Consider the following 21,229-nt stretch of genomic DNA (forward strand, 5'->3'; position numbering starts at 1 on the left):
AAATCTGCCTGCGTCTGCCTCCCGAGTACTGGGATTAAAGGCGTGCGCCACCACGCCTGGCCCTGTTCCTAACTTTTAATAATCTCATGGTGCCTTTATTTGAATGTCCTACTTGTGAGGTCCATGTGTTTTGCAAATTCTTCTACATCTTTATTTTATGATAATATCCTCTTCATTATATGAATGCGGCACAGTATCTTCCTATGCTACTGAGGCTCCCTCCCCCAGGTAACTTTCTGTTCACATAAAGCAAAGTATCAGCTATGTAACACAGAGAGGTGGAGGCAAAGACTAAGTGTACACACTTACCCTAAGTTTGGAAAATTAACATGTGCATTGAGCTTTCATGATGTGACTTTAAACCCTGAAGTTATAAAAATGGTATAGAAAAATAAGCATGATTATAGTGCAGGGGATATCCATAGAAGAAAATACTTTGTTCCTTGATTCTTATCTTGCTTTGCAAAGTTTTGCCTATGTATTGAGGATCTAAGCCTATACTGGGAGATGCTAATTATTTGTTTATAGTTTGTGTATATGATGGTATGCATAAAATATTGCCTAGATATTTTAAAGAAACCAAGAACATCAAATTTCTAGTAAGATGGAAGTAAAAAGCCCTCAAACTTCTTTAAGGTAGATTAATTTCTTGTTGAGACAGGCAATAAGATTGATGTCAGTCCTGGCAACACTGAATTTTAAGCATCTAAAGATGGATTGTATTGCTACCTGATGTTCTAAAGTAAAATATTTTACTTTCTGCTCAGTCTTTTAAATGGCTCAAGAGCTTCTTTGAAGAAAAAAAGCTCATGTCTTCCATGTGTATCTAATTCTCTGGGAAAAAGAGCAGAGTGGAGATAAGATGAGAAAAGACAGGATGAGAAGTGAGAGACCATTTGACTGACTATTTCAACATTATATAGTACAAAAAGCAGCAGAGATAAACAGATTTCAGAAAAGTTCAGAAATGATGAAGAAGAGGAATACTAATTCATTCTATCAAGCCTACTATCTGCAAGACAGACAGGTTTTTGTTCTCACTGAGTTGAGGGAGGGTAGAAAGGAAAGGTAATTGCTCATTTATTTGTGTAGAGTCATCAGGAAACACAAAAGGAAAGAACCCTGAACATGAGGCTGAGGATGAACCCGGATGGGACATGTTTTGGTAACTTATAAGTCTCTAGAGATCAGACAGAACAGCAGGGTGAGGCAGGTGGAAAGAGCACACAGGGCCCTGTGGGCAGGAACTCTCGATGTCCCTCTTGTAGGAGACAAAGGGGCCTAACAGATGGTGACCTGGCCCTTCTTCATGTTTACATTTATCTGTGATAGTCACATGTGACTGGAGTGCATTGGGATCCTTTTCACTGCCTACTCGAATCACCTCCTGCCGAGCCGTTTCTACCCATCTAGTCCACCCCCTGCCAGACTTAGTTCTTGTACAGCAGTCACAACTACTGTGTGTTCATGACTATGATGGTTATGTGATATGAACTGTTGATTTCTGTTATGAAAATACTGAGTCCAAGCTGGGTGTGATGGTGTATGGAGCAGTGGAGTGTGCATGGAAACTTGGTAAGATTGAGTGGGTTCAGAAACCCTGAAACTCTCAGACCTGAGGATGTTAGGCATTTCATCTACTCCTGACCAGGTCTCTTTCTTGTGACCACGGTATCACATGGAGAGGACCAGAACAATCAGCCACATATGGGAGGTGCTCCAAAGCCCCTCCAAATGCAGATGAGGCATCCCTAACATCTCAGACCAAGCCAATAGAAAGCACCTGCTTTTAGATCCCAACCAACCCCCAAATTTATATAAGAGCCTGTCTGTCCACAAGGAATAAAAGTACAAGAATTACTTCATCAAAGATTGTCTGAAAGTGGCTGTCATATAAGAGCTGTAACACTTTTTGGGAAAGAGAGTTCTCTCCTGAAGCTCTGGAGCCAGCTGTATAGTGTCTTGCTACTCCAGAGCCACAGTGGCTGTCTCAATCTGACTCTCCTTTTCCCTTTGGAAAGCACAACTCCTTGGCCACTCTGGCTGGACCATAGCTCTACAGATCTCCATAGACTGGCAATGGGGACTCCAGAGATGGGGACAAGAGGATAAGGAGTTCAACGCCATCCTCAGCAACACAGTAAGTTTAAGACTAGCTTGGGCTACATAATTCAAACTACAAATAACTAAAACCAATATCTACTAAATTGGAAAAAATTATGTCACCTAAGTTTTATGTTATTGCAAACGTGACACTGATCCACATGTGTGGGACAGCCTTCTAAACACTCAGGTAAGAAAATATGGAAAACAGAACAGGGCAAGAAGTGTTAATAGCTCTATATGGTCCTCGTGCTGTTTAACATCAGTACATACTTTATATTTTAAAATCTATCTTAAAAATCCCAGAGGGTCAGCAGAAAGAATGTAAACAGGCAACCTTAGGAGGTAGGACGTTGTGAGGACCCTCCTGAATGCATCAGAGACCTGGAAGGTAAGAGACTCTTAGATGAAATGCCTAACAGTAGGGAGAGGTAACTTATAGAGCCCACCTCCAGCAGGAAGACAGGACATCTAGTGAGGCATGGGGTTGCCATCCCACAGTCAAAACTCTGACCCATAATTGTTTTTGTCTGAAAGAACTACAGGGATGGAAGTGTTGAGGAGCCTGAGGAAAAGAAGGCCCAGCAACAGGCCCAAAGTGGGATCCAGCTTAAGGGGAGGTTACAAGGCCTGACACTATTACTGATGCTATGGTGTGCTTACAAACAGGGGCCTATCATGATAGCCCTCCGAAAGACCCAGCAAGCAGCTGAAAGAGTCAGATGCAGATATTTGGACCTGACCAGTGGACAGAAGCTGCTGACTCCTGTGGTTGAATTAGGTGAAAGCTGGAAGAAGCTGAGGAGGAGGGCAACCCTGTAGGAGGACCAGCAGTCTCAATTAATCTGGACCCCTGAGATCTCTCAAATACTGGACCACCAAACAGGTAGCATACACCAGCTGATATGGGGCCACCAACACATATACAGTGGAGGATTGCTGGGTCTGTGTTCAATCAGAGATGATGCACCTAACCCTCAAGAGACTGGAGGCCCCAGGGAGTTTAGAAGTCAGGTAGAGTGGGGGGTTGGGAGTGGGGACATCCTCATGGAAACAGGGGGTGGGGAGAAGGTATGGAATGTGGAGCAGTTGGGGGGTACACGGGGAGGGGGAATAAAATCTGGAGTGTAAAAAAATAAAAAATAAAACAACAACAAACAAAACAAAATGAATGTAATATTCTGGTTTTCAAAGTAAATAACTAAAACAGGAAATGTTCATGGAGGAAAGAAAGTAAGAAAAAGAATGGAAATGGAAATAGCTGGTAATGAACACACTGTTCTGAGCAGCTTTCCTCTGAGTTCTGCAGCTTTTCACACAGCACAGGGAGAGAGGTAAAGGTAAATTCATGGGGAGGTATGTGGAAAACATTGTACACATATAGATATATAGTTTGGAAAATACCAACATGAAAAGGTAAATCTGTATTGAACTCTTAATTCTTTGTAGAAGGCATTGGCCTGATCTAGTTGTTCTGACTTTCATAATTTATTACAGTAAGTAATTCAGTTTTCTAAGATATTTTAAGTAATGTTATATAAGCCTGCCAGCAACACTTCATATGAAAAATATCTTTCTAATCTCCAAGTGCTGAGAACATGAAAAATAGAAAATGTTATTTTCTTAGTTTTTCCAGTAACCAAGTGTTTTCTTTTGGGAAACACATTCTAAAGATTTAGAGGTACAAAAAAATTCAGTTTGGGTAAGATTCTTGAGTCTAAGAACCCCAAATCACTACTGACTCTCATGCATGCATCTTGAGCTCTAACCTGAACTTCAGACCCAACAAGCTAATAGCTGGGCACTCAGAACAAGTCCAAGCAGGTGCCCAGTGAGTTCCCCAAAGGAAATCCCATCTTATCACTGAGATCAGAAACCAGAGTCCTCATAAATGTTTCCAGTCAGTTGCTAGTAGACAGGACTGCTGTTGAGAACACAGTGTGTCAGCCAGGCATGGTACTGATCGTTCAGGGGAGATTTGGCAAGTTCTGAGGATATTTCTCTCTGTCTTAAGGAGGCAAAGAGACACGTTGTGGGCAGGAACCAAGGAAGTGGCTATGCATGCTGCATCCCAGTGACACTGTCCCCCAGCACATAGCTATCATGCTCAAGTCTTTAGTGCCAAGTTGAAAGAGGCCTATTTTGTGGCATCCTGGTTGTTAACTCTACCCTTGAAGAGACTTCCTCTTGCCTATTTCTCTATACTCAGCATCAGGATGGCTGATAAGCATTTGTGAAAATAAAGCATTTGTAAAAATAAAGATAAGAAAGAATTTGAACACTACTGCCCATTTTGACTCTCACAGCCTTGCTGCTTTTCCAGCCTTGGCATGGCAACTCCTACATGTGCTCCTTGCCTCCATGTTCCTGGGCTGCACCTCACTCATTTACAGAGTAAATGTTTTGGAGAGTAATGTCTGCTTTATAAGTTAGCCTTTAAAATGTATTTTAAAAAGCAAACAACACAAGAAATCTGGGCAGATCTCTGCTAACATATGGAGTCTATAATAAAGATGTGTCCAATGTTAGAATAGCTCTTCTACCAAAGCCCTAGATCCACTCACCATCATTTCCTCTTGACTGTTGACTCTTACTTCCTATGAGTCATGTAATATCTGCACATGGCTAGTTTATAACCAACACTGCTTCTTCCTGTCCCCTCACACTTGCTTGAGCCAGACTCTAAAGGGCGCCACCATATAAAGAGACCTGGTTCCAAATCTGAGATAGGACTAATCAAGGCACTGGGATTGAAAAGTAGTCTCAGAAATGAACTCAACATGCCCAGTCTCCAGTCATGAGCAATACTAACACTACAACACAACAGATCAAGTAAATGTCACACTCTGTGAAACAGGGGGTGTTATGATTTTCCTTAAAAGCTCTTGCTGCTCTTTTTTTTTTTTTAAACATGGACTATCTTCTCTTTTCATTTTATTGAGTTTTTTTTTAAATTGGGTATTTATTTCATTTACATTTCCAATGCTATCCCAAAAGTCCCCCACATGCTTCCCTACCCACTCGCCCACCCACCCACTCCCACTTCTTGGCCCTGGCATTCCCCTGTACTGAGGCATATAAAGTTTGCACAACCAATGGGCCTCTCTTTCCACTGATGGCCTACTAGGCCATCTTCTGATTCATATGCAGCTAGAGACATAAGCTCCTGGGGGTATTGGTTAGTTCATATTGTTGTTCCACCTATAGGGTTGCAGATCCCTTTAGCTCCTTGGGTACTTTCTCTAGCTCCTCCATTGGGGGACCTGTGATCCATCCAATAGCTGACTGTGAGCATCCACTTCTGTGTTTCCCAGGCCTGACATAGTCTCACAAGAGACAGTCATATCTGGGTCCTTTCAGCAAAATCTTGCTAGTGTATGCGATGGTGTCAGCATTTGGAAGCTGATTATGGGATGGATCCCCAGATATGGCAGTCTCTAGATGGTCCATCCTTTTGCCTCAGCTCCAAACTTTGTCTCTGTAACTCTTTCCACGGGTGTTTTGTTCCCATTTCTAAGAAGGGGCAAAGTGTCCACACTTTGGTCTTCGTTCTTCTTGAGTTTCATGCGTTTAGCAAATTGTATCTTATATCTTGGGTATTCTAAGTTTCTGGGCTAATATCCACTTATCAGTGAGTACATATTGAGCGAGTTCTTTTGTGATTGGGTTACCTTACTCAGGATGATGCCCTCCAGGCCTAGGAATTTCATAAATTCATTCTTTTTAATAGCTGAGTAGTACTCCATTGTGTAAATGTACCATATTTTTTGTACCCATTCCTCCGTTGAGGGGCATCTGGGTTCTTTCCAGCTTCTGGCTATTATAAATAAGGCTGCTATGAACATAGTGGAGCATGTGTCCTTCTTATCAGTTGGAACATCTTCTGGATATATGCCCAGAAGAGGTATTTCGAGATCCTCCAGTAGTACTATGTCCAATTTTCTGAGGAACCGCCAGACTGATTTCCAGAGTAGTACAAGCTTGCAATCCCACCAACAATGGAGGAGTGTTCCTCTTTCTCCACATCCTTGCCAGCATCTGCTGTCACCTGAATTTCTGATCTTAGCCATTCTGACTGGTGTGAGGTGGAATCTTAGGGTTGTTTTGATTTGCATTTCCCTGATGATTAAGGATGTTGAACATTTTTTTCAGGTGCTTCTCTGCCATTCGGTATTCCTCAGGTGAGAATTCTTTGTTTACCTCTGAGCCCCATTTTTAATGGGGTTATTTGATTTTCTAGAGTCCACCTTCTTGAGTTCTTTATATATATTGGATATTAGTCCCCTATCTGATTTAGGATAGGTAAAGATCCTTTCCCAATCTGGTGGTGGCCTTTTTGTCTTATTGACGATGTCTTTTGCCTTGAAGAAGCTTTGCAATTTTATGAGGCCCTTCTCAAAAGTGACAAATAATATAGAATACCTTGGTGTGACTCTAACTAAGGAAGTGAAAGATCTGTATGATAAGAACTTCAAGCCTCTGAAGAAAGAAATCAAAGAAGATCTCAGAAGATGGAAAGATCTCCCATGCTCATGGATTGGCAGGATCAATATAGTAAAAATGGCTATCTTGCCAAAAGCAATATACAGATTCAATGTAATCCCCATCAAATTTCCAACTCAATTCTTCAATGAATTAGAAAGAGCAATCTGCAAATTCATCTGGAATAACAAAAAATCTAGGATACCAAAAACTCTTCTCAAAGATAAAAGAACCTCTGGTGGAATCACCATGCCTGACCTAAAGCTTTACTACAGAGCAATTGTGATAAAATCTGCATGGTTCTGGTATAGTGACAGACAAGTAGACCAATGGAATAGAATTGAAGACCCAGAAATGAACCCACACACCTATGGTCACTTGATCTTTGACAAGGGAGCTAAAACCATCCAGTGGAAAAAAGACAGCATTTTCAACAAATGGTGCTGGCACAACTGGTAGTTATCATGTAGAAGAATGCGAATTAATCCATTCCTATCTCCTTATACTAAGGTCAAATCTAAGTGGATTAAGGAACTCCACATAAAATCAGAGACACTGAAACTTATAGAGGAGAAAGTAGGGAAAAGCCTTGAAGATATGGGCACAGGGGAAAAATTCCTGAATAGAACAGCAATGGCTTGTGCTGTAAGATCGAGAATCGACAAATGGGACCTCATAAAATTGCTCTTGCTGTTCTTAAGTGAAGAGTAAAGATGCTTTCACCTTAAGGTTACAGCCCATTAACACACGGGTTTGTCCCAAGTCTTGATGTTGACCCTTCCTCTGGGCCTTTCTCTCAAGGTTCGAGAAATTTGAAGCTGCTTCAATTTAATTCTAGTGAAGGACTTTCTCTTTATAAGATCTTTTGGGGTTACCTTACTGTCTTTTTCTTCTGTCACCCAGGGACATTCATAAAACAACTGTATCCTGAGACTAATGAGCATGGCACTTACTAGCTTTTGTGTATAGAACACTGAAAAAAATCAACGTAAATAGTTACCTGAATGTCCCCTGTCATCTGCTCACAGAATTTCCCTGTGCAAGTGTCCTTTGCAGAGCTTAGCCTAGTCATGTTGGTAGTAATAACCATCAATGCTAGCTTTCAGGGCTCAGAGGGGTTGAGTGGAAGCCGACTGAATAGATAACACTGGTTTGTGCAACAAGCATCTTATAGGAGACTATATGTTCCCAAACTACAAACTGCAACACAGTCTAAAAAGGTAGAAACACACATGGTCCTTCCAAGATATACTAATTCAATTCTTAACTTAGCCAAGTGGCTAATGCTCTCTTATTATATAGGCATATTTAATTTGATTTATAATAATAAAGCTGGTATTCCTTGAACAGATGATATCAAATCCTGGAGTGTTGGTCTTTTTGGAGGAAGGTATATTATAAACACAGTTACTATGTGTGCAGTTTTAGAAGCATGAAGACAGTAGTACTTCTTTTCAAAGATAGGTTCTCACTACAGATAGCCCAGCTGGCACCAAACTCCTGATCCTCCTGACTCTTCTCTCTGAGTGCTGAGATGAGAGGTACATACGGATATACCTTATTCATCACATCTACTTAGACATTTCACACCTTAAATGACAGCATACTTCTTAGGATTTATTTTAAAAAAGCATATAACAAAGCCAAACAATATCCTGTCCCAAATCCTAGAGAGAAACACAGATCAAAAGCAAGTCCTATTGACCTACTGAATGAAAGCAGTGCCCTGGCCGAATATGATACTGAGAATGAAAGGCAGTTCTAACATTAATCAAATACAAAGATAGCCTGTAAAATAGGAAATGGTTTTCCTTTTAGCTTAGGGCTGGAAAGTAATTCAGAAATCAGTACTTAGCATTCAACATACATTTAATGCCTCAGTCTCTGAAAATAGAAACATATTTGAGGAAAAGCATCATTCCTCTATATCCTCCCTTTCTCTTTTTGGATAGTCTATGTAGACCAGGCTGTCCCAGGACTGGATATGTAGATCAGGCTAGCAGACCAGCAAGTCCTCTTAACCACTGACCCCTCTCTTTAGCATCTGTCTCCCCATGCTTCTGAAAAAAGGGACTGTTGGCAAAATTCAAGAGCTACTTAAACTCTTTTAAAAAGCTTTTCTTCCCTGAATCAGCTCTTGCCTTGTCACTTCCAAACAGTCTGATGTTCTCAGCTGAACCAGAATGTAGAACTTAAGTGGTCCTTCTCCAAGGATTTAAGGAATTTATATTGGGAATGGAAAACCCAGTTTAGAATGGGGTTGTATTCCATTTCCTGCATGCCACTTATCCACAAAGGGCATTGGTTTTTTACCTACAAGTGGGAAACAATCCACATTCTCTTTATTTAAGAGTTGTATGAGTTAAATGAATCCAACAAAGGTCTGAGCTACCAGACACTGCTCTGTCTCATAGGAATCCTGTTCTTAGGGAGTTTTGGTGAGAACTGAAGGAAGTAAAATACAACAGACAAAGAAGTACAGAGTGCATGACCAAGACATGCCAGAGCCAAAGCCAGTCCCAAAGGTCATGGGAGCAAAATTTCAGAACCTAGGGACACTTAAATTTGTCACAGGGCCCGTGAAAGAAGCAGGGTTGCGGGGTTATTGCAGATGGTGAGAAGAGTGACTATGAGCCAGAGATTCTCATTTTCATTCAACAAGCTAGAAGCCACTAAAGGGTTTTAACAAAGCATAGATACACAGAGACTCCCACCACAAGGTAGAGCTGCATAGTGGCAAACTTTGCAGAGGCAGAGACCAGATAAGAGGGTGCCACTGAAATCTGGGGGAGGGGAATAGATGGTCTTTGAGGCACATTGTCACTAGGGAGAGGTCACTCGGGAGAGGAAATGGAAACTATTAAGATTCATTACTAGCTTTGAGGACTGAGCCAGGATTTAGTCAGAACAGTCTGCCTGACAGATCAGGGATAGCTGTGAGCTTAGGGAAGTGGTGTGGCCATTCCTTAGAAGGGAAAGACTAGGAGATTTTGTCTTTTGGAATGGGGTGAAGGTATCTGATCAATAGTATTTCTTAAGATGTACTAATTTGCGATGACTATTGACATTCACATAGACATGCCAAGTAGACAGGTCAGTAAATAGAAGAGACTGGATCCTGATCAAATGTGAAAGAACATATGCTACTTTATAACAAGTGTGTCCTTGATGCAAGGCTGGGGTTCAGGAGTAGGCAGCTAGCTTTACACAGTTCTTTGTGAATATTACAGGAAGCACATGCATTCTTTTTCTTTGCATAGCAGTGGTAAGGGCAGTAATATTATGTGCATGACAGTCACCTAGGCAGGGCATGGTGATACAGTGCCTTTCTGAGCTTTAGTTAGAGACCTGTCAGGCTTCTAAATGCTGAGTGTCACAATATCTTTTTATAACTGATCACCTTCCTTTTTCATAGGGAGCCTTTACCTGTCCCGTAAGGTAAAAACAAACAAGAACACACACACACACACACACACACACACACACACACACACACACACACACACACACAATTTCTTTTGTTGTAGTAACATAATTAACATCTTTTCTTTTTACATCATATACCAATTTTAAGTATCTAGATTAGACCTGAAAAGAAAATCACTGCAGTTGCTTGCTACCTTCAAAATAAGTTACATTCCAAGTTAATTCAAAAGTTCAAGATGTGCTTGGTACCTTTTGTAATAAGAACTCTCTTTAAAATTTTCACAATGTTAGTTCTAACAAGCTATATATGCTTGGAAGGTCTTCAAATTTGAGTATGTTTCTTTCTTTTTTGTAACTATTTTATTTTATTTTTTATTAGGTATTTTCTTCATTTACATATCAAATGCTATCCCAAAGTCCCCTATACCTTCCCCCCGCCCTGCTCCCAACCCGCCCACTCTTGCTTTCTGGCCCTGGCATTCCCTTGTACTGGGGAATATAATCTTCACAAGACCAAGGGCCTCTCCTCCCTTTCATGGCCTACTAGGCCATCCTCTGCTACATATGCAACTAGAGACACAACTTCTGGGGGTTACTGGTTAGTTCATATTGTTGTTCCTCCTATAGGATTGTAGACCCCTTTAGCGCTTTGGGTACTTTCTCTAGTTCCTTCACTGGGGGCCCTGTGTTCCATCCAATAGATGACTGTGTATTTGCCAGGTACTGGCATAGCCTAACAAGAGATAGCTATATCAGGGTCCTGTCAGCAAAATCTTGCTGGCATTCACATAGGGTTTGGTTTTGGTGGCTGTTTATGGGATGGATCCCCGGGTGGGGAAGTCTCTGGATGGTCCTCCCTTCCGTCTCAGCTCCAAACTTTGTAACTCCTTCCATGGGTATTTTGTTCCCCATTCTAAGAAGGAACGAAGTATCCACACTTGTCTTCCTTCTTCTTGAGTTTCATGTGTTTTGCAAATTGTATCTTGGGTAGTCTAAATTTCTGGGTTAATATCCACTTATCAGTGAGTGCATATCATGTATGTTCTTTTGTGATTGGGTTACCTCACTTAGGATAATATCCTACAGATCCATCCATTTGCCTAAGAATTTCATAAATTGATTGCTTTTAATAGCTGAGTAGTACTCCATTGTGTAAATGTACCACATTTTCTGTATCCATACCTCTGTTGAGGGACATCTGGGTTCCTTCCAGCTTCTGACTATTATAAATAAGGCTTCTATGAACATAGTGGAGCATGTATCCTTATTACAAGTTGGAACATCTTCTGGGTATATGCCCAGGATTGCTGGGTCCTCAGTTAGTACTATGTCCAATTTTCTGAGGAACCGCCAGACTGATTTCCAGAGTGGTTGTACAAGCTTGCAATCCCACCAGCAATGGAGGAGTGTTCCTCTTTCTCCACATCCTCGCCAGCATGTGCTGTCACCTGAATTTTTGATCTTAGCCATTCTGACTGGTGTGAGGTGGAATCTCTGGGTTGTTTTGATTTGCATTTCCCTGATGATTAAGGATGTTGCGCCAGGTGGTGGTGGCACACGCCTTTAATCCTAGCACTTGGGAGGCAGAGGCAAGCGGATTTCTGAGTTCGAGGCCAGCCTGGTCTACAGAGTGAGTTTCAGGACAGCCAGGGATATACAGAGAAACCCTGTCTCAAAACAAACAAACAAACAAACAAACAAACAAACAAACAAACAAACAGGATGTTGAACATTTTTTCAGGTGCTTCTCAGCCATTCGGTATTCCTCAGTTGAGAAGTCTTTGTTTAGCTCTGTGCCCCATATTTTAATGGGGTTATTTGATCTTCTGGAGTCCAACTTCTTGAGTTCTTTATATATATTGGATTTTAGTCTCCTATCTGATTTAGGATTGGTAAAGATCCTTTCCCAGTCTGTTGGTGGCCTTTTTGTCTTATTGACAGTGTCTTTTGCCTTACAGAAGCTTTGCAATTTTATGAGGTCCCATTTGTCGATTTTTGATCTTACAGCACAAGCCATTGCTGTTCTATTCAGGAATTTCCCTGTACCCATATCTTCGAGGCTTTTCTCCACTTTCTCCTCTATAAGTTTCAGTGTCTCTGGTTTTATGTGGCGTTCCTTGATCCACTTTGACTTGAGCTTTGTTTAAGGAGATAAGAATGGATCAATTCCCATTCTCCTACGTGATTACTGCCAGTTGAGCCAGCACTGGTTGTTGAAAATGCTGTCTTTTTTCCACTGTTGAGTATGTTTCTTAATTTCTTTCTTCACACTTTTAAAGTTTTCATTGTAGAGTGCTTTTTTAAAAACCTCTTTTGTTATGTATATTTTAAATATTATATTTGATTTGAGAAACTGAGAGGAGGACTGTGCCCATGATGTCTTTCTCAGCATGCTTGTTACTTGAATGTATTAAGACTGATAAATTTTGTAAGTTAATTATGTATCATAATACTTTGCTGAAATTATTGATAATTTCTACAATTTTTTCTAGTCAAATTTTGGGAACATTGGTTATAAGATAATATAATCTTCACTTGAAAATAATTTGACTTAATAATTTCCCATTTGCATCCCTTCTTTTGCCTTATTTCTCCAGCTAATGCTTCAATCACATTATGGATGAGCAATAGGGACAGTGGGCAGTCCTATCCCATTCCTGATTTTAACGGGGCTTATTAATGGTTTTATCCATTTAGGATGATATTGGCCATAAGTTTGTCATACATAATCTTTATTATGTTGGTATGTTTCCTGCAGTCCTACTTGTTCTAGGGCTTTTATTAAGAATGCATATTGAATCTTTCTTTCTTCTTCTTTCTTTTTTTCTTTCTTTCTTTCTCTCTTTCTTTCTTTCTTTTTCTTTCTCTCTCTCTCTCTCTCTCTCTCTCTCTCTCTCTCTCTCTCTCTCTTCCTTCCTTCCTTCCTTTCTTTTTTTCTTTCTTTTTCTTCTTTTTGCTTCCATTGAGATGATCATATGATTCTTGTATTTTTTGCCCATGTATTTGGTTTATTACATTTATTTCTTATATATGTTAAAAAAATAAAATCAATAAAAAAAAAAAAAGAAGAAGAAAGGTACCTGCCTTTGACAGCAGCTCTGAAACTGGTAACTTAGAGATGGACACCTTTGCTTTCTCAAATTTCCTGTATGATTCTGGAAAATGAACGTTTAAATTGTGATTTCACCTGCCAAAGCTGATTTTTCCCTTACAGGTTGTCCAGACCAAATCAGGCCAGGGGGCAGATGGGGGTTGTAATTCAGCTTTCTTTGGACTCTTTGGACAAAGAGAAGCCAGTGTTGTGGAAGTGGATCAGTCAAAAGTGGACTGTTTAAAAGTGAGTGAGGTTTTTTCCCATGAAGAATAATAGACACCTATATCCCTGAAGCTCACAGCTACACTTTCTACTTCTGTCCCTTTTGGCCATCCAGGTTAGTGTCTGACCTGGTCCACACTGAGGACAGACAGCACATTCCTTTCATGCTCTGTTAGCACTAGTGAATCCTCCAAAATGGCACAGAGAATATGGTGTGAAGATGGCTGCTGTACTTCTGGGAAACCGTGCCAAGTTGAATCTGAGTTCCCACATCTAAAGAGAGCATTCCAGTAAGGCTAGGACACATTCCTTCAGCAGAAAATCAAGTAATCTAATGAAGAATGCTTGTGACCTGCCACCTCCACCATTCCAAAGATCAACAGACATTCCTACAGTGACAAGCTCAATTATTAACACTTGTAAAATGTCTCATTAAAGAAGCCCAGCTTTGTAGCCCATGAATTCTATTTATATGAATATAAAGGAGGTCTCGCCTTTCTATCTTGATTGATCAGGTGGACTACCCATCCCATTCCCATACTTAGACATGGCAAACTCCATCTCTATAGTTTTATTTTTATTGTATGCATGTGGGTATTTTGCCTGGATGCATGTCTGTGCACCACATGCAGGCAGTACCATGGAGCACAAAAGAACATGCTGTATGCTCAGGAACTGGAGTTGTAGACAATTGTTAGTTCCATGTGGGTACTGGAAATTGAGCCTGGGTCTTTTGGAAGAGCAGTCTCTTAGCTTCTGAGTCATCTTTTTAGCATCCTCCATCTTACAATTTTTGAATATCCTTCCATGGTCTCAAGTCCTCTTCAAACGAAATTCTTTTACCCAATGTAGTACTTCTCACTTTCAGCTTTACCAGATCTAAAACCCACTGACATTCAGGTCGTGGGTGCACACCTGAGATACCTACTCCACTAGGTCACCCCAGGCTCCTCCTGAGAGACAGATGCATGGCTACATCTTCTTTCTCTTTCACTCTGCACCCCAACTTGCAGAGGCTGCAAGAGAAAGGGCCACATGACCCTGCAGGTGGCTTACAAGCCATTCCAAAGTCAAGTGGAAGGATAAACAGTTCCTGTCTACTCAGGAGGACAGTAGGCACTAGTTTCTCTATGGCTTTGTTCTGGAAACCTTAGTCTAGGTGACCTCAGGGCCAGCAGTCCTATAGGCTTGCATAAGTGGATTGTGGATTGTGGCAAGGAACAAAGGTTCGGGGTTGACTTCCTCAGTTCAGATCTGGACACCCCGACTGACAATTCTCTGCACAGTGAAGACATGTTGCCGGAGTTATTTATTTATTTATTTATTTATTTTTGCATCAAAATGCTCTCCGGGCATCAGTAAAAAGGAAAGAAGAAAGACAAGCAAGAAAAGTGAGGTGGGAGGAGCATGGAAAGTGTGAAGGCTGGCCTACAGCCTAGCCATGCGTGTGTCAGATGTACAGAGACTGCCCTGGTGAGTAACAGACACAACCACTGAGCCCAGGGTCTTTCCTCTGCCTGTATACAGTGGGCAGCAGAGATGAATCAGAAGATATCCTAAAGTACATAACCTTATCTTAGTAGGAGAAAAGTCCTATGCTTCGACTACACTGTATTCTTGACTTGTGTTAGATAAGAAAAAATTTACATTTCAGTAATGGGCCATTTTTAGAAAAAAAAAAATATATCTATACACACAGATTTTGGCATTAGGGATTAAACCCAGGATCTCACCAACAACTTATGCTCCTAGCCCTCAAAATAGTTATAAATGAATTATCAAAATTATCAAAATATCACCAGAGTTTCGTGGCTGCTGTGATGGCAGCACAGCACCATGCAGGTGTGGTCACCCTCTCTGTGAAGTCTCCTTTCCCCATAGTCTGGCTCTGCAGCCTGACCCTGGAGTAATTCCACTTTCCTATTTTACACTTACATGGCTGGAATATGGTATTTTCTATAATACTATTCCATAATATTGATCATATTAACGTAGAAAAGAGATAGTGAAAAAGAGCAATGAATCCCGTGTAAAGTTAAGGTAGAGGAACAATGTATAATTTCTCATGTTCTGTTTCCTTTTAAGCACAATGGGTTCAGGGAAGCTGCCTATGCCAACAGAGCATATATGCAACCCTATATATATGTTTAGTATGTACATATGACAACATAGATTGTTAAAAATGGATGAATACATCATACTGACCTTAGGGGGTTTAAACGGATAATCTGGTGAAAAGGTAATGTCAAGAAAGAATACCCCTCCTTCATAGACAGATCCTGGGGGTCCCAATATAGTTGACCTCCATTCATAAATGTTGTCTCCTTTGGGTCCAGCACTGAAATAAGACACACAAATGAGATGTGCTTTAAAATTACATAAAGTTTGGAATTAAAAAAATATTTGTGATAATGACAAATTGAGCCATTTCATAAAACATAATAAAGTTAATACATAAATTTTATTTATCATATTGTTCCTGTCAACATCATTATTCTATAAACAAAACATGCTGGCATTATGTAATCCAGCAGAGTCGAAGGTCCTGTTGTACTGCTCACAATCCAAACACTATGAAGCAAGTTTCCCAGGACAGTAGCTTTGTAAAAATATGAAATTATATGTGAAGACCTGAAAAGGGTGACAGAACCCTGAGAGTACTGACAGAGAATTTCCAAGTGAGAAAGGCTAATGCAGAACAGCCGGCCTAAACCCTCCACTAAGCACTGAGAGCACAGATTGGTTCTTGACAGCCACCAGGAAACAGCCACCATTCAGGAGACCCAGCCAATCACAACCTAGAAGCTAGAGTCCAGGACAATCATGGTAGGGAGTATTACAGCTGACGTGATGCAGGAGAATTACCTCAGAGTTTACTCACATTTGCTCCCAATTAAGAGGCAGAGAGAGCTCATGTAGTGGACTTGGAAATGAGGACTTTGAAACCTCAAACCCTGACTCCTTTCACATAGTTCCTCCCACAGGTCAAACCTCCCAATAATCCTTTCCAAATAGTTCCACCAATTGAAGACCAAGTATCAAAACACATGAGCCTATGGGGGACCATTCTCATTTACATCCTACTTCTTATTGTGTGTGGTAGGCTTAGGAGCAATATTTGATAATCTAATTATATAATGCCAAGTACGTTCTTTTATATGTATCAAATTTTTACATAAAGAAAAAGTATGTGGGCTGGTGAGATGGCTCAGTTGGTAAAGACGTCTGCTGCCAAACCCAATGACATGAGTTTGATCCCCCAGGAAGTATATACTGGAGAGAACCCATTCCTTCAAGGTGTCCTCTGACCTTCATATGTACATGAGAACATGTATATAAACACACATCCATGCACACAAAATAAGCACAAATGTAATAACAATAAGAATTGGAAAAAGTATATTAAAAGGGCAATAGAGTTCTATGTGAAATGAGCAAGTTCTGTGATCCTACCGCATGTTAAAAAGTATCCTTCCCAGCTGTAAAGTTTATGAACTATAATAATAATCAGCATTGGCAAGATGCCCCCAAGGGTACAATAGTGGCACTTATATCTTCTGATACACCCATAACACAACCACAACACTTAAGGCTCAGGAAACATCATAGAAAGGGGGATAGAAAGACTGTAAGAGAGAAGCCCAGGGTGCCTGTTGTCAGTAGGGTCTACTACATGAGACAGGGAAGCCTTACCCATTAAATATGAAAAAAAATATGGTTGACTAAACAAGAGCTATACCATGATAACACCAGTTGGCATACAAATATGGATGAGGTAATCTCAAAGGCACTATTCATTGATGAAGAGACATAGCCCATTAATGATTGTTGAGAGTGGGAATAAGTATTCTCCAGGGACAAGTTTCTTGATAGATTATTCAATCCCAAGTGGTCAGCCCTAAACACATATACAGATGGCAACATTACAATTTAGCAGGTTACTCTCTCTCATACACACACACACACACACACACACACACACACACACACACACGCGCGCGCGCGCGCGCGCGCACACACACACACACACGCACACACATATATATATATATATAAACACATATATATGTATATATGTATGTATATACACACAGGCACTCACCCCAATAAAGTGGTAATAAATTTGAGGAAGGGGTCGTAGAAGAAATTGGAAGAGGTAGAGGAGATGAAAATGATGGAAACATAATAATCATGTATGAAATTCTCAAAACCAAACCAAAACACTAAACCGACCCAGGCCCTAGGGCTTAGCTCATTGGTAGAACATTCAATTTTCCACACCATAAATAAATGAATATATTTTTAAAAGCCATTGGACTGGAAAGATGGACTTCAATTCACTATGTGAGAACAAGGGTTAAGTTGGACTGGGGGGCCGAGTCACACTGATGTAGCAATGAATATAAAGCCCCATTCAATTTTATTTCCAGTTATTTGGTCTCTCTCTTTTTTACCCTTTCTTTTGTTTTTAGGTTTATTTTTATTTTAGGTGTGTGTTTGGCATGAATGCAAATGTAGCACATGCATGCCTGGTGCAGGTGCTGGATCCCCTGGAAGCGGAGTTATTGATGGTTGTGAGCTGCTGTAGGAGCTGGGAAATTCTTAACCCCTAGGACCTCTCTTGAGCAACTCTTTCTCTAAAATATCGTAAGTGAGATCACAGTTAACACCGTGCATCGCAGAGGGAATCAAGTACACTGCAAAGCAATGAGCCAATGAGGGACCAGACAACGTTCTGCACATCCTCCCAACTGCTGGGAGTGAGGCACAGACACCTGAAACCTGGCCGGATGACATGAGTCTTTCCTTAGCAGCAGCCTCTTGCTGCCAAAAGAGCACACTCTTCAGATGAATCAGATACACACTTACATTCTGAGCTATAATTAAACCCATGGTGAGCAGAGAAGTTTATCAGGAGGAGGAGCTTAAGGAGAGTAGATTATAAGTTATAGTTACATTATCTCAAGGCAGATGGAAAAACTCAGTTAATAAACACACAGCTATGTTAACCCCTGTGTCAGAGACTTCCAAATATGAAGTCACCTTGAAAAGTTTTAAGATGATCTTCCAGGAATGGAAACCACAGGTAGTTAAATGATATAGGGCCAAGGAAGTTGTCACCACACAGTTCCATCAACAGAGGGACTCAGGAGTAGAAGACAGATATCTTACTTAGCAAGAAGGGCACTCAGTGTGAACTATTTAAACTCGATTTCTGTTCACAATCAGAAATCCAGATTTTACTGAAGTCAGCTGTCTATACCGCTGAAGGTGGATTAAATCAACACAGCTGATATTGTTCTGGGTTGCTTTATCTGGCCAAGGTGTATCTTTTAAAGAAATGTTTATTCAGTAGCAACAAACTGTCTTTAAAAGAGACATTTTCCAAGGCACATGAATTTGACTGCCACACACATACCTAAAGTAAGACAGACTGTGTCTTAGCTGTCTGTCTCGCCTCCTTAGATGGCAGGCCCACACTACTTGCAATCCTACAGTTAGGAGAGTGGTACTCCAGCTAGAGGTCCCCACCTTATGCCTGTTGGCATGTTGCAAGTGAGAACCCCTTGGAGTGGAAAAAAATTCTTCAGTGTGCTATATAATGCAGCAGCCATGAGGCTATGAGTGCTTGAAATGTGACTAGGGCCAAGAGCCATGTGCTGTAAATGCAAAGGGAAGGATGGACTATAAATCAACATAATCTAAGACAGTGGTTCCCAACCTTTCTCATGCTCTGACCCTTCCTCACGTTGTGGGGTATTCCCTCCCAACCATAAAATTACTACTGTTTCTGCTTTAAAACTGTAATTTTGCTATTATTATAAATCATAATGCAAATATCTGTGTTCTCCAATGGTCTTAGGTGACCTCTGTGCTGTTCAACCCCAAATGGGTCATAAAGCACAGATTGGGAACTGCTCATCTAGGATAATAAATACATACTCAAATGGTAATATGTTAATATGTAATATGTTAAATACATTACAAAAAAATTATGTGGTTTTAGAAGCTCAAAGTACAGTAGAATACCTAACAAAGACACCCCCTTTCCTCAGTGTACCCTTCTCATCTTCTAGGAAAAAGAAAAAAGGACCCCTCGCAGGAGCAGTTCTCAGCATGTGCACAGGGGGTGGAGGATGGGTATGGGGTGGGAGGAAAAAAAATCAGACAGAAATCAAAACTCCTCCTCCTGGGAATTTAGGATCAACAAAGTACAGAGCTTTGCTCAAGGCCACATTCCTGAAATGTAACCCATGTCCTCCAATCCTGTAGCTGAGACCCCCAGTGTCACCCTGTGGAGTAACTACACTACTGCTGCTACCACAGCTGGGGACCAGAGTTCAAGACCAGCCCCTGCAAGTCTCTGAGCCTCCCTTTAATCCTGGGCGGGCATCTGAGGCATTAAACAGCCACTTCAGTTCCAGCTACCCCTCCTTGGTCCATTTTCTTAGTTCAACCAGAAACTCAATAGAAGCCACTGTTTCCATCTCCCCTCTTCCTAACACAAGTACCACCTCTTATCCAACCCTAGTCTCTGTGAGAAATGGAAGGTCTCAGGGCACCCACATCTTCTAGAAATACTTTGCTATCTGGACTTCATAGATGAGACATGGTACACTCTGTGGTACTATGTTAACATGCCACAGCAACATTCAGTGGTAATGCTCCTCCACAGTGACATGATAATACTTGTGGTGCTATCATGTAACACTACGGTACTGTGGATAATGTTCTGGGGCACCATGGCAAACCCCATATGTCAGGGTTCCACTCTGTGCTGCTGTGGCAGAGACCCATGGTAGCATTCTAAGTGTAGTCTTATTTGTTTCTAGCTAACACTGCAACCATCAAAGTAGAAATTCCCTTGAAGAGCATAGATACAGCAAATCTATACAGGAAACAGTTTAAAGGTCCTTTGGATAGTTAAGAGCTGTGGTTTATACACAGATTTAAGGGAGGGCAAAAGCCTCCGACATACCCAAGCCACTTCTGGATGAAGATGCTTTCTTTCTTTTCTTTCAAAACAAATTTTATTAGAGATTTTCTTTATTTACATTTCAAATGTTATCCTCTTTCCTGGTCTCCCTCTGAAAACCTCCTCCCCCCTTATTTGCTTCCCCCTCCCCCTACTCACCAACTCACCCACTCCTGCTTTCTGGCCCTGGCATTCTCCTACATTGGGGCATAGAGCCTTCACAGGACCAAGGGCCTCTATTGATTAGTCCATCCTCTGCTGTATATGTAGCTGGAGCCATGAGTCACACCATGTGTACTCTTTAGTTGGTGGTTTAGTCCCTGGGAGCTCTGGTGGTACTGGTTAGTTTATATTGTTGTTCCTCCTATGGAGCTGTAAAACCCCTTCAACTCCTTGGGTCCTTTCTATAGCTCCTTCATTGGGGACCCTGTGCTCAGTCCAATGGATGGCTGTGAGCATTTCTTTCTGTATTTGTCAGGCAATGGCAGAGCCTCTCAGGAGAAAGCTATATCAGGCTCTTGTCAGCAAGCACTTGTTGGCATTCACAATAGTGTCTGGGTTTGGTGGTTGCATATGGGATGGATCCCCAGGTGGGGCAGTCTCTGGCTGGTCGTTTCTTCAGTCTCTGCTCCACACTTTGTCTCTGTAACTCCTTCCATGGGTACTTTGTTCCCCCTTCTAAGAAGGATCAAAGTGTCCACACTTTGGTCTTCCTTCTTGAGTTTGATGTGGTTTGTGAATTGTACCTTGGGTATTCTGAGATTCTGGGCTAATATCCACTTATCAGTGAATGCATATCATGAGTACATTTTGTGATTGGGTTAACTCACTCAGGATGATATCCTCCAGATCCATCCATTTGCCTAAGAATTTCATAAACTCTTGTTTTTAATAGCTGCATAGTACTCTATTGCACAAACGAACCA

At 41.1% G+C, this 21,229-nt stretch overlaps 1 protein-coding gene across 11 annotated transcripts in view; it reads right to left on the reverse strand.

Annotated features, from left to right (window-relative positions):
- Ube2e2 (ubiquitin-conjugating enzyme E2E 2) overlaps nt 1–21,229 on the reverse strand; it is a 320,722-nt gene that overhangs the window by 41,204 nt on the left and 258,289 nt on the right. For 10 of the 11 annotated variants that reach the window (XM_017315958.2, XM_017315960.2, XM_006518012.3 and 7 more), the window contains one exon: nt 15,533–15,665. The exons of the other annotated variant lie outside the window; for it this stretch is intronic. In XM_017315958.2, coding sequence (XP_017171447.1) covers nt 15,533–15,665 — 133 coding nt within the window. The remainder of the gene's footprint in view (nt 1–15,532; nt 15,666–21,229) is intronic. 11 annotated transcript variants of the gene reach the window in all.

Source organism: Mus musculus, chromosome 14, assembly GCF_000001635.26.
Source record: "Mus musculus strain C57BL/6J chromosome 14, GRCm38.p6 C57BL/6J".
Lineage (NCBI taxonomy): Eukaryota > Metazoa > Chordata > Mammalia > Rodentia > Muridae > Mus > Mus musculus.